General features: G+C 51.3%; 1 protein-coding gene across 5 annotated transcripts in view; it reads left to right on the top strand.

The window, feature by feature from the left end:
• LOC115111638 (smoothelin-like) overlaps positions 1–12030 on the top strand; it is a 101320-nt gene that overhangs the window by 24795 nt on the left and 64495 nt on the right. For all 5 annotated transcript variants that reach the window (XR_003860827.1, XM_029637904.2, XM_029637907.2 and 2 more), the window contains exons 2-4: positions 2528–2691; positions 4387–4465; positions 4714–4792. Coding sequence is in view for 4 of the 5 variants with exons in the window: in XM_029637904.2 (XP_029493764.1) it covers positions 2528–2691; positions 4387–4465; positions 4714–4792 (322 nt within the window). In the remaining variant the exon portion in view is untranslated. The remainder of the gene's footprint in view (positions 1–2527; positions 2692–4386; positions 4466–4713; positions 4793–12030) is intronic.

Consider the following 12030-nt stretch of genomic DNA (forward strand, 5'->3'; position numbering starts at 1 on the left):
TCTTACCCTCTCTCTGTCTCTACTCCTCTTACACATTTTCTCCTCGGTCAGCTCAACACTCCAAATTTCTCCAAATTACATGCGAGCCCCCTTGAGCGGGAGGCGCTTAGCTCTATATTCTACCAAACCGCAGAGGCCTCGAATCCAGCGACCCCCCCTCCCCATGAAGAGTACTGTACCTCCTCTGGTTCCTCCTTTACGATTCACAGGGCTGTTCACGGGTGGTCTGTTTGATCTCCGGTTTACAACCCCCATGCCCCCACACTACTATTGTAAGTTAGTACACCATTATGACGTGGCTGGGCCATGTGGGCTGGTCCAGGAAAGTCTCTGCCAGAGGAAATGGTGCTGTTCATCCCTCATGCGTTTGTTGACAGGTTCCTTCAGTCAATGCTGGAGTAGAGCTCTGCTACCTGTCATACCTGACAGAGAACGGCTCCCTCTCCTCCCTTTTCTCTCCCTACTCCCTCCATCACTTTGTGCTGCTATCACTCACATTAATGCAGGCAGGTTGATTGGGATGAATCGTGTCCTGGAGACAGAGCGGAGCAATTTCCACTGCATGGGCCACCTGCAAAGTCAAAATTGACTATATATCCTAAGAATTCATGAAAACATAAATGTGTTTTTGGTCTTAATTTAAGGTTAGGGTTAGGTACAAGGTTAGCAGTGTGGTTAAAATAAAATCAGATTTTATGACTTTGTGGCTTTGCCGGCTAGTGACTACCCTGCAGAGCTGCCTCCAGTACATGAGTCATCCCAATAAATGTCAACCTGCTTAAATAATACAGTTGGCTTTCCCGGCTTCTGTGTGTGTCTGCACACATACAGACACATGCACACATGTACACTTCCTGTCTCTGTATAATAAAATAACTCTAACAGATGGAGCAACTTGAGGATGGGCACACAAACATTTTTCTCGAGGCAAGCCGAAGTTGAAAGCCCAAGTCTACACCCCTTCGTCAGTGATTATTCAACAGTAGGGATTCTTTAATGACTTGTTTTGACTAATTGTTTTCATGCACATTTTTCGCTTGAGAAATACTGCACCAAACATCTTATTTAGATGTAAAATTGTGCGACTAAGATCCCCATGGCAAAAATGTAAAACATTTGACAGATTTCTTGAGTTGTCTTAGATTAATTCAGACTATTTTGAGTAAGTGTAGACTGGTTACAGCATCTCAAAATGGACAACCAGTACTATTGCTGCTTTTTTCTCATTTTTTCAACTGAAGGCCTTTTAAGGGAGTATACGAGCACACTAATTCGGCTAGGCGTCAGTAGACTGAAGCATGTGAACGCCTTCTGCCTGGCCCAGCCTCTCTCCTAGAGCCCAGTAGGTTTACAGTCAGCCTGGTCCAGCCTCCTTCCTAGAGCCCAGTAGGTTTACAGTCAGCCTGGTCCAGCCTCCCTCCTACAGCCCAGTAGGTTTACAGTCAGCCTGGCCCAGACTCCCTCCTACAGCCCAGTAGGTTTACAGTCAGCCTGGCCCAGACTCCCTCCTACAGCCCAGTAGGTTTACAGTCAGCCTGGCCCAGCCTCCCTCCTACAGCCCAGTAGGTTTACAGTCAACCTGGCCCAGCCTCCCTCCTACAGCCCAGTAGGTTTACAGTCAGCCTGGCTCAGACTCCCTCCTACAGCCCAGTAGGTTTACAGTCAGCCTGGCTCAGACTCCCTCCTACAGCCCAGTAGGTTTACAGTCAGCCTGGCTCAGACTCCCTCCTACAGCCCATTAGCTCAGCAACAGCTGGGAAGCTGTCTGTTTCTCATCCTCTGCTCCATTCTCAGGTGGTCCTCACTCTGTGCTTTATTGAAGTTAAATCACTTGTCGCCAAACTATAAAAGCTCATGTAAGCCCCACTGACCCCATGACTCCCCACCACACTCTGTAAGCTAAGCCACGGCCCACCTGCAGCAACAGCACAATGCTGCCTGGCTCTCACAGACATACTACTGACACTTCCTTCTGCTCATGCTCCATGAAATAAATTTTGACTCATTAAAGTAGAATTCCATGTAACTTTGTGGTCTACGACTGATCAGGGATAAAATGTTGAAGATGCAGGGGATTCTGCCGTGTGTGTGCTCAGCGGGGCAGGGGCGCCAGAACTCTGGCCTCGTGTAAACGCACATCTCTTAGCGAGCTTAAGAGTGGTTTAATTACAGAGGGCCAGAGGGCTACCATGCAAAGCAGACTGGGGAGAAGAGAAGAGGGTAGGGCCTGTTTCCCATGGAGAGACTGGGATGACCTTGAAGAGGCAGTTCCAGAGGGGCTTCGACTGCCCTGCCTGCCATAGTGGTTTGACTTTACAGGACAGAGGACACGGCGTGATATAAGCCGAATTCAATATAATTCCAATGCAAGAACTTCCCTAAATTGTGCCCGCGTACTGATTTCAACTGCCCCCTTAGTAACTTTATCCTGGTGCTGAGTCTGTCTCTTAGATGTGTGTGTCCCTATGTGCTTGCTCTCCATTGCTGACACTCCTGCTCTTCCCTCTGTGTGTGTGTGTGTGTGTAGCTGGATGGGACGATGGACCTGGATGAGCGGCGGCTGATCCGTTCAGCCATCAGAGAGCTGAGGAGGAGAGAGATAGAGGACATGGAGGCAGCCCTGGCCAGCAAACGCTTCCGGCACAAACGCCTCAACCAGAATGACGACAAAGAGAACCAGCTCACAAATAGGTCAGCCTCCTGAATCTGAATACACACACACACACACACACACACACTTGCATACAGCCCCATTATCCATGACAGATTGTAGCAGTCCAGATGAGCTGCCTGGAAACACTGAGACAACAAGCACAGAAATCCAGATGCAGCACTCCCTCTCCTTCTCCAGGGAGGCCTTCTGGGAAGTTGGGCCACAACAATGCAGATCTGGAAAAACCATGACAGAGTCCATAAAAAACAGGGGAGGTAAGAAGAACTCATATGCAATATTTTGTTATGCAAATACACACCTGTGTAGGCATAACGTTTAATAAGTTGTGTGTACTGTATGTATTCTCATACATTTACTCATACCTTTTAATTTCATATTCCTAACAGTATCACTGTCATGTAGCCTACAGACGAATCCAGACACATTCTATTAGGCGGCTACCAGCCATATCCCTGGAAGTAAAGACGTCAATACAGTCGTTTACGTGTTTTTTTCTTTCTTTTGTATTTCATTAGTCTTTATTGACCCGTTACAGCAGGCTTGAACGTTTTACCGGTTCAGCGATGCGCGGCCGCCAGAACCCGTCACGCCGCGCAGCCATAGCAGACGGAAAAACTGACGAGTCTGCAGTCGGTGCCTCCTGTCATCTGTTTTTTTACACCCGTTTGTTTTTCATTACAACCCCATCAGAAACAAGACTAACAAGACAACAACATCCCTTCGTGTGCCAATCATCATCACCATTGTACTTTTTACCGGTTTTCATTGGGCTGTAATGGTAGTGAGGGAGTTCAGGCTGGAGTGTCTAGGCTGAACCCAGTGGGCCCTGCTGGCTTGCTGCTCCTCTCTGCTAATTAATGACTGGCTCTACTACAGCAGCTTACTGCAGCCAGCCGGGAAGGGCCCCAGCAGACAACTGCTCCTAGTTGACTCGTGTTCTGGGCTGCAGATCCACAACATGAGGAGGACGCTGGCCCTCCTACATCTCTGCTCCTACTGGATCACATTAGGGACAATGACTGTTAAATGGGATCCGTTTGCTGGGTAGTTGGATTACTTGGGTTACATAAATAACAGAGGTGCCCCTTTTTAAAGCTGGAAGAATATGTCTACTTGCCACATGCATGCACGTACACACACACACACACACACACACACACACACACACACACACACACACACACACACACACACACACACACACACACACAGACACAGCCTCCTGAAAGCAATATTATCCTTTTCTACTCACTGCGGGAATGTCAAATATTCTATTCCAAGTTCCACACATCCTCCAATTCCAATGAGGCGAGGAGAGAGGGAAAGAGAGGGGGAATGAGTCAGAGAGGAAGAAAAAAGAGGCAGAGAAATGGAGAGCTATATGAGGACAGAGAGGAGGAAGATGTTTTTGCCTGGCAACGTGCTTCTCTCTCCTTTACATGTCTATCATGCTGTCACTTTTTCTAGGCTGGATTTGGGAATCTTTTTCGCAGAAAAAAAAAAGTTTTCTTCCCGGCCAAGAAAAACTGTCTGGCGTCTTGATTTACTCCAGGAGTGGAGCCAGTGAGGCACACAACACTGCAGGATGCCTCTGAATGTGGATTACACTGCCCTTCTGGCCACCTTAACACATGAGCAGGGTCAAGCATCACCAACTACCATGAAAGCAGCACTCTGATGTGTGTGTTTCTGTTTGTGTGTCTGTATCTCAGGTCAGATTTGGGTGACTCCCTAAACATGCTCTCTGTGAAACTACAAGCCATCCAGGACATGGAGGAACTGACTGGACTGGTGAGAACAGTTATGTACACCACACACATTACTTGTGAATTTACAGTTAGACATCATCAATATCAATCTTTCACAAATCTCTATGCACATACTGCCCTAGATTAGTAAATCAATTACAAGTCAGCCAGTCTCACTCATCTGTTTCTGCATCTCTCTATGTGGCCCTCTGAGTTTGTCTCCCCATCCACATGAATGGTTCTGAGCATCACTCTCCCTGTGTTGATGGCTGTCCTGTCTGTGTATTCCAGCTGCGCGGGGCCACTGAGTATGAGGAGAGGAAACTGATCAGAGCTGCCATCCGCCGCCTCCGAGACGAGGAGCAGCAGGGTGAGTACAGAGGAGGAGGAGGAGGAGCTGGAGGTAGAGGAGGAGAAGGAACAGAGATGGAGTTAGAGGAGAAGGAACAGAGGTAGAGGAGGAGGGGAAGGAGAAGGAGGAGGATGGAGAAGGAACAGAGATGGAGGAGGAGAAGGAGAAGGAACAGAGATGAGATGGAGGAGGAGGAGAATGAACAGAGATGGAGGAGAAGGAACAGAGATGGAGGAGAAGGAACAGAGATGGAGGAGGAGGAGAAGGAACAGAGATGGAGGAGGAGGAGAAGGAACAGAGATGGAGGAGGAGGAGAAGGAACAGAGATGGAGGAGGAGGAGAAGGAACAGAGATGGAGGAGGAGAAGGAACAGAGATGGAGGAGGAGGAGAAGGAACAGAGATGGCGGTAGAGGAGGAGGAACAGAGATGGAGGAGGAGGAGGAGAAGGAACAGAGATGGAGGAGAAGGAACAGAGATGGAGGAGGAGGAGAAGGAACAGAGATGGAGGAGGAGGAGAAGGAACAGAGATGGCGGTAGAGGAGGAGAAGGGAACAGAGATGGAGGAGGAGGAGGAGGAGAAGGAACAGAGATGGAGGAGGAGGAACAGGAGGAGGAGGAGAAGGAACAGAGATGGAGGAGGAGGAGGAGAAGAAACAGAGATGGCGGTAGAGGAGGAGAAGGAACAGAGATGGAGGAGGAGGAGAAGGAACAGAGATCGAGGAGGAGAAGGAACAGAGATGGAGGAGGAGAAGGAACAGAGATGGAGAAGGAACAGAGATGGAGGAGGAGGAGGAGAAGGAACAGAGATGGAGGAGGAGAAGGAACAGAGATGGAGGAGGAGAAGGAACAGAGATGGAGGTAGAGGAGGAGGAGAAGGAACAGAGATGGAGGTAGAGGAGGAGGAGAAGGAACAGAGATGGAGGTAGAGGAGGAGGAGAAGGAACAGAGATGGAACAGAGAGGAGGAGGAGAAGGAACAGAGAGATGGATAGAGGAGGAGGAGAAGGAAACAGAGGAGGAGGAGGAGAAGGAACAGAGGTAGAGGAGGAGGAGAAGGAACAGGAGATGGAGGAGGAGGAGGAGAAGGAACAGAGATGGAGGAGGAGGAGGAGAAGGAACAGAGATGGAGGTAGAGGAGGAGGAGAAGGAACAGAGATGGAGGTAGAGGAGGAGAGAAGGAACAGAGATGGAGGTAGAGGAGGAGAGGAGGAGAAGGAACAGAGATGGAGGGAGGGAGAAGGAACAGAGAGAGGAGGAGGAGGAACAGAGATGGAGGAGAGGAGAAGGAATGGAGAGGAGGAGGAGGAGAGAGGAGAGAAGGAACAGAGATGGAGGAGAGGAGGAGAAGGAACAGAGATGGGGGTAGAGGAGGGAGGAGAAGGAACAGAGATGGAGGGAGGAGGAGGAGAACAGAGGTAGAGAGGAGGAAAGAGAACAGAGGTAGAGGAGGAGGAGAAGGAACAGAGAAGGAACAGAGATGGAGGTAGAGGAGGAGGAGAAGGAACAGAGATGGAGGTAGAGGAGGAGGAGAAGGAACAGAGATGGAGGAGGAGGAGAAGGAACAGAGGAGGAGGAGAAGGAACAGAGATGGAGGTAGAGGAGGAGGAGAAGGAACAGAGATGGAGGTAGAGGAGGAGGAGAAGGAACAGAGATGGAGGTAGAGGAGGAGGAGAAGGAACAGAGATGGAGGTAGAGGAGGAGGAGAAGGAACAGAGATGGAGGTAGAGGAGGAGGAGAAGGAACAGAGATGGAGGAGAGGAGGAGGAGGAGAAGGAACAGAGATGGAGGTAGAGGAGGAGAAGGAACAGAGAGGTAGAGGAGGAGGAGAAGGAACAGAGATGGAGGAGGGAGGAGAAGGAACAGAGATGGAGGTAGAGGAGGAGGAGAAGGAACAGAGATGGAGGTAGAGGAGGAGGAGAAGGAACAGAGGTAGAGGAGGAGGAGAAGGAACAGAGGTAGAGGAGGAGGAGAAGGAACAGAGATAGAGGAGGAGGAGAAGGAACAGAGATGGAGGTAGAGGAGGAGGAGAAGGAACAGAGATGGAGGTAGAGAGGAGGAGAAGGAACAGAGATGGAGTAGAGGAGGAGGAGGAGAAGGAACAGAGATAGAGGAGAGAGGAGGAGAAGGGAGAGATGGAGGTAGAGGAGGAGGAGAAGGAACAGAGATGGAGGTAGAGGAGGAGGAGAAGGAACAGAGATGGAGGTAGAGGAGGAGGAGAAGGAACAGAGATGGAGGTAGAGGAGGAGGAGAAGGAACAGAGATGGAGGTAGAGGAGGAGGAGAAGGAACGGAGATGGAGGAGGAGGAGGAGGAGAAGGAACAGAGGTAGAGGAGGAGGAGAAGGAACAGAGGTAGAGGAGGAGGAGAAGGAACAGAGGTAGAGGAGGAGGAGAAGGAACAGAGAGATGGAGGAGAGGGAGGAAGGAGAAGGAACAGAGATGGAGGAGGAGGAGGAGAAGGAACAGAGGTAGAGGAGGAGGAGAAGGAACAGAGGTAGAGGAGGAGGAGAAGGAACAGAGATGGAGGTAGAGGAGGAGGAGAAGGAACAGAGATGGAGGAGGAGAAGGAACAGAGGTAGAGGAGGAGGAGAAGGAACAGAGATGGAACAGAGGTAGAGGAGGAGGAGAAGGAACAGAGAGATGGAGGGTAGAGGAGGAGGAGAAGGAACAGAGATGGAGGTAGGAGGAGGAGGAGAAGGAACAGAGATGGAGGTAGAGGAGGAGGAGAAGGAACAGATGGATGGATAGAGGAGGAGGAGAAGGAACAGAGATGGAGGAGGAGGAGAAGGAGAGGTAGAGGAGGAGGAGAGGAGAGAGGAGAAGGAAACAGAGGTAGAGGAGGAGGAGAGGAGGAGGAGGAGAAGGAACAGAGATGGAGGTAGAGGAGGAGGAGAAGGAACAGAGGTAGAGGAGGAGGAGAAGGAACAGAGGATAGAGGAGGAGGACAGAAGAACAGAGAGGTAGAGGACAGAGAAGGAACAGAGATGGAGGAGGAGGAGAAGGAACAGAGATGGAGGTAGAGGAGGAGGAGAAGGAACAGAGATGGAGAGGAGGAGGAGAAGGAACAGAGATGGAGGTAGAGGAGGAGGAGAAGGAACAGAGATGGAGGAGGAGGAGAAGGAACAGAGATGGAGGTAGAGGAGGAGGAGAAGGAACAGAGATGGAGGTAGAGGAGGAGGAGGAGAAGGAACAGAGATGGAGGTAGAGGAGGAGGAGAAGGAACAGAGATGGAGGTAGAGGAGAGGAGAAGGAACAGAGATGGAGGTAGAGGAGGAGGAGAAGGAACAGAGATGGAGGTAGAGGAGGAGGAGAAGGAACAGAGATGGAGGTAGAGGAGGAGGAGGAGAAGGAACAGAGGTAGAGGAGGAGGAGAAGGAACAGAGATAGAGGAGGAGGAGAAGGAACAGAGGTAGAGGAGGAGGAGAAGGAACAGAGATGGAGGTAGAGGAGGAGGAGAAGGAACAGAGATGGAGGTAGAGGAGGAGGAGAAGGAACAGAGATGGAGGTAGAGGAGGAGGAGAAGGAACAGAGATGGAGGTAGAGGAGGAGGAGAAGGAACAGAGATGGAGGTAGAGGAGGAGGAGAAGGAACAGAGATGGAGGTAGAGGAGGAGGAGAAGGAACAGAGATGGAGGTAGAGGAGGAGGAGAAGGAACAGAGATGGAGGTAGGAACAGAGGAGGAGGAGAAGGAACAGAGAGAGGAGGGGAGAAGGAACAGAGGTAGAGGAGGAGAAGGAACAGAGATGGAGGTAGAGGAGGAGGAGAAGGAACAGAGATGGAGGTAGAGGAGGAGGAGAAGGAACAGAGATGGAGGTAGAGGAGGAGGAGGAGAAGGAACAGAGATGGAGGTAGGAGGAGGAGGAGAAGGAACAGAGATGGAGGTAGAGGAGAGGAGGAAGAGGAGGAGAGAGATGGAACAGAGATGGAGGTAGAGAGGAGGAGAAGGAACAGAGATGGAGGTAGAGGAGGAGGAGAAGGAACAGAGATGGAGGTAGAGGAGGAGGAGGAGAAGGAACAGAGATGGAGGTAGAGGAGGAGGAGAAGGAACAGAGATGGAGGTAGAGGAGGAGGAGAAGGAACAGAGATGGAGGTAGAGGAGGAGGAGAAGAAGGAACAGAGATGGAGGTAGAGGAGGAGGAGGAGAAGGAACAGAGATGGAGGTAGAGGAGGAGAAGGAACAGAGATGGAGGTAGAGGAGGAGGAGAAGGAACAGAGATGGAGGTAGAGGAGGAGGAGAAGGAACAGAGATGGAGGTAGAGAGGAGGAGGAGAAGGAACAGAGATGGAGGTAGAGGAGGAGGAGAAGGAACAGAGATGGAGGTAGAGGAGGAGGAGAAGGAACAGAGGTAGAGGAGGAGGAGAAGGAACAGAGATGGAGGTAGAGGAGGAGGAGAAGGAACAGAGATGGAGGTAGAGGAGGAGGAGAAGGAACAGAGATGGAGGTAGAGGAGGAGGAGAAGGAACAGAGATGGAGGTAGAGGAGGAGGAGAAGGAACAGAGATGGAGGTAGAGGAGGAGGAGAAGGAACAGAGATGGAGGTAGAGGAGGAGGAGAAGGAAGGATGGAGAGATGGAGAGTGGAGGGAGGAGGAGAAGGAACAGAGATGGAGGTAGAGGAGGAGGAGAAGGAACAGAGAGAGGTAGAGGAGGGAGGAGGAGAAGGAACAGAGATGGAGGAGGAGGAGGAGAAGGAAGAGAGGAGAGGAGAGGAGAAGGAACAGAGAGGAGAAGGGAAGGAACAGAGATGGAGGTAGAGGGAGGAGGAGAAGGAACAGAGATGGAGGTAGAGGAGGAGGAGAAGGAACAGAGAGATGGAGGTAGAGGAGGAGGAGAAGGAACAGAGATGGAGGTAGAGGAGGAGGAGAAGGAACAGAGAGAGGAGGAGGGTAGGAGGAGGAGGAGGAGGAGAAGGAACAGAGATGGAGGTAGAGGAGGAGGAGAAGGAACAGAGATGGAGGAGAGGAGGAGAGAGGAACAGAGATGGAGGTAGAGGAGGAGGAGAAGGAACAGAGATGGAGGTAGAGGAGGAGGAGAAGGAACAGAGGTGAGAGGGATGGAGGAGGAGAAGGAACAGAGGGAGAGAGGAGGAGAGGAACAGAGATGGAGGGAGAGAGGAGGAAGGAACAGGAGAGGAGGAGAAGGAACAGAGGTAGAGAGGAGGAGGAGAAGGAACAGAGGTAGAGGAGGAGGAGAAGGAGATGGAGGTAGAGGAGGAGGAGAAGGAACAGAGATGGAGAGGAGGAGGAGGAGAAGGAACAGAGATGGAGGTAGAGGAGGAGAAGGAACAGGATGGAGAGGAGGACAGAGAAGGAACAGAGATGGAGGTAGAGGAGGAGGAGAAGGAACAGAGATGGAGGTAGAGGAGGAGGAGAAGGAACAGAGATGGAGGTAGAGGAGGAGGAGAAGGAAGATGGAGGGAACAGAGATGGAGAGGAGGAGGAGGAGAAGGAACAGAGATGGAGGTAGAGGAGGAGGAGAAGGAGGAACAGAGGTAGAGGAAGGAGAGGAACAGAGATGGAGGAGGAGGAGAAGGAACACAGATGGAGGAGGAGGAGGAGAAGGAACAGAGAGGAGGAGGAGGAGAAGGAACAGAGATGGAGGTAGAGGAGGAGGAGAAGGAACAGAGATGGAGGTAGAGGAGGAGGAGAAGGAACAGAGATGGAGGAGGAGGAGGAGAAGGGAGAGGAAGAGGAGGAGGAGAAGGAACAGATGGAGGTAGAGGAGGGAGGAGAAGGAACAGAGAGGTAGAGGAGGAGGAGAAGGAACAGAGATGGAGGTAGAGGAGGAGGAGAAGGAACAGAGATGGAGGTAGAGGAGGAGGAGAGGGAACAGAGATGGAGGAGGAGGAGGAGAAGGAACAGAGATGGAGGTAGAGGAGGAGGAGAAGGAACAGAGATGGAGGAGAGGAGAGGAACAGAGATGGAGGAGGAGGAGGAGAAGGAACAGAGATGGAGGTAGAAGGAGGAGGAGAGAACAGAGATGGAGGTAGAGGAGGAGAAGGAACAGAGATGGAGGTAGAGGAGGAGGAGAAGGAACAGAGATGGAGAGGAGGAGGAGGAGGAACAGAGATGGAGGTAGAGGAGGAGGAGAAGGAACAGAGGTAGAGGAGGAGGAGAAGGAACAGAGGTAGAGGAGGAGGAGAAGGAACAGAGATGGAGGAGGAGAAGGAACAGAGATGGAGGTAGAGGAGGAGGAGAAGGAAGAGGAGGGAGGAGGAGAGAAGGAACAGAGATGGAGGAGAGGAGGAGGAGAAGGAACAGAGATGGAGGAGGAGAAGGAACAGAGATGGAGGTAGAGGAGGAGGAGAAGGAACAGAGAGGTAGAGGAGGAGGAGGAACAGAGATGGAGGAGAGGAGGAGAGGAACAGGAGGATGGAGGTAGAGAGGAACAGGAGAGGAGGAGAAGGAACAGAGGTAGAGGAGGAGGAGAAGGAACAGAGGTAGAGGAGGAGGAGAAGGAACAGAGGTAGAGAGGAGGAGGAGAAGGAACAGAGGTAGAGGAGGAGGAGAAGGAACAGAGGTAGAGGAGGAGGAGAAGGAACAGAGATGGAGGTAGAGGAGGAGGAGAAGGAACAGAGATGGAGGTAGAGGAGGAGGAGAAGGAACAGAGATGGAGGTAGAGAGGAGGAGGAGAGGAACAGAGATGGAGGTAGAGGAGGAGGAGGAGAAGGAACAGAGATGGAGGTAGAGGAGGAGGAGAAGGAACAGAGATGGAGGTAGAGGAGGAGGAGAAGGAACAGAGATGGAGGTAGAGGAGGAGGAGAAGGAACAGAGATGGAGGTAGAGGAGAGGAGAAGGAACAGAGATGGAGGAGGAACAGAGATGGAGGAGGAGAAGGAACAGAGATGGGAGGTAGAGGAGGAGGAGAAGGAACAGAGATGGAGGTAGAGGAGGAGGAGAAGGAACAGAGATGGAGGTAGAGGAGGAGGAGAAGGAACAGAGATGGAGGTAGAGGAGGAGGAGAAGGAACAGAGATGGAGGTAGAGGAGGAGGAGAAGGAACAGAGATGGATGGAGGAGGAGGAGAAGGAACAGATGGATGGAGGGTAGATGGAACATAGATGGAGGTAGAGGAGGAGAAGGAACAGAGATGGAGGTAGAGGAGGAGGAGAAGGAACAGAGATGGAGGTAGAGGAGGAGGAGAAGGAACAGAGATGGAGGTAGAGGAGGAGGAGAAGGAACAGAGATGGAGGTAGAGGAGGAGGAGAAGGAACAGAGATGGAGGAGGAGGAGGAGGAGAAGGAACAGAGAGATGGAACAGA

The sequence above is a fragment of the Oncorhynchus nerka genome, linkage group LG27 (genome assembly GCF_034236695.1).
Source record: "Oncorhynchus nerka isolate Pitt River linkage group LG27, Oner_Uvic_2.0, whole genome shotgun sequence".
NCBI lineage: Eukaryota > Metazoa > Chordata > Actinopteri > Salmoniformes > Salmonidae > Oncorhynchus > Oncorhynchus nerka.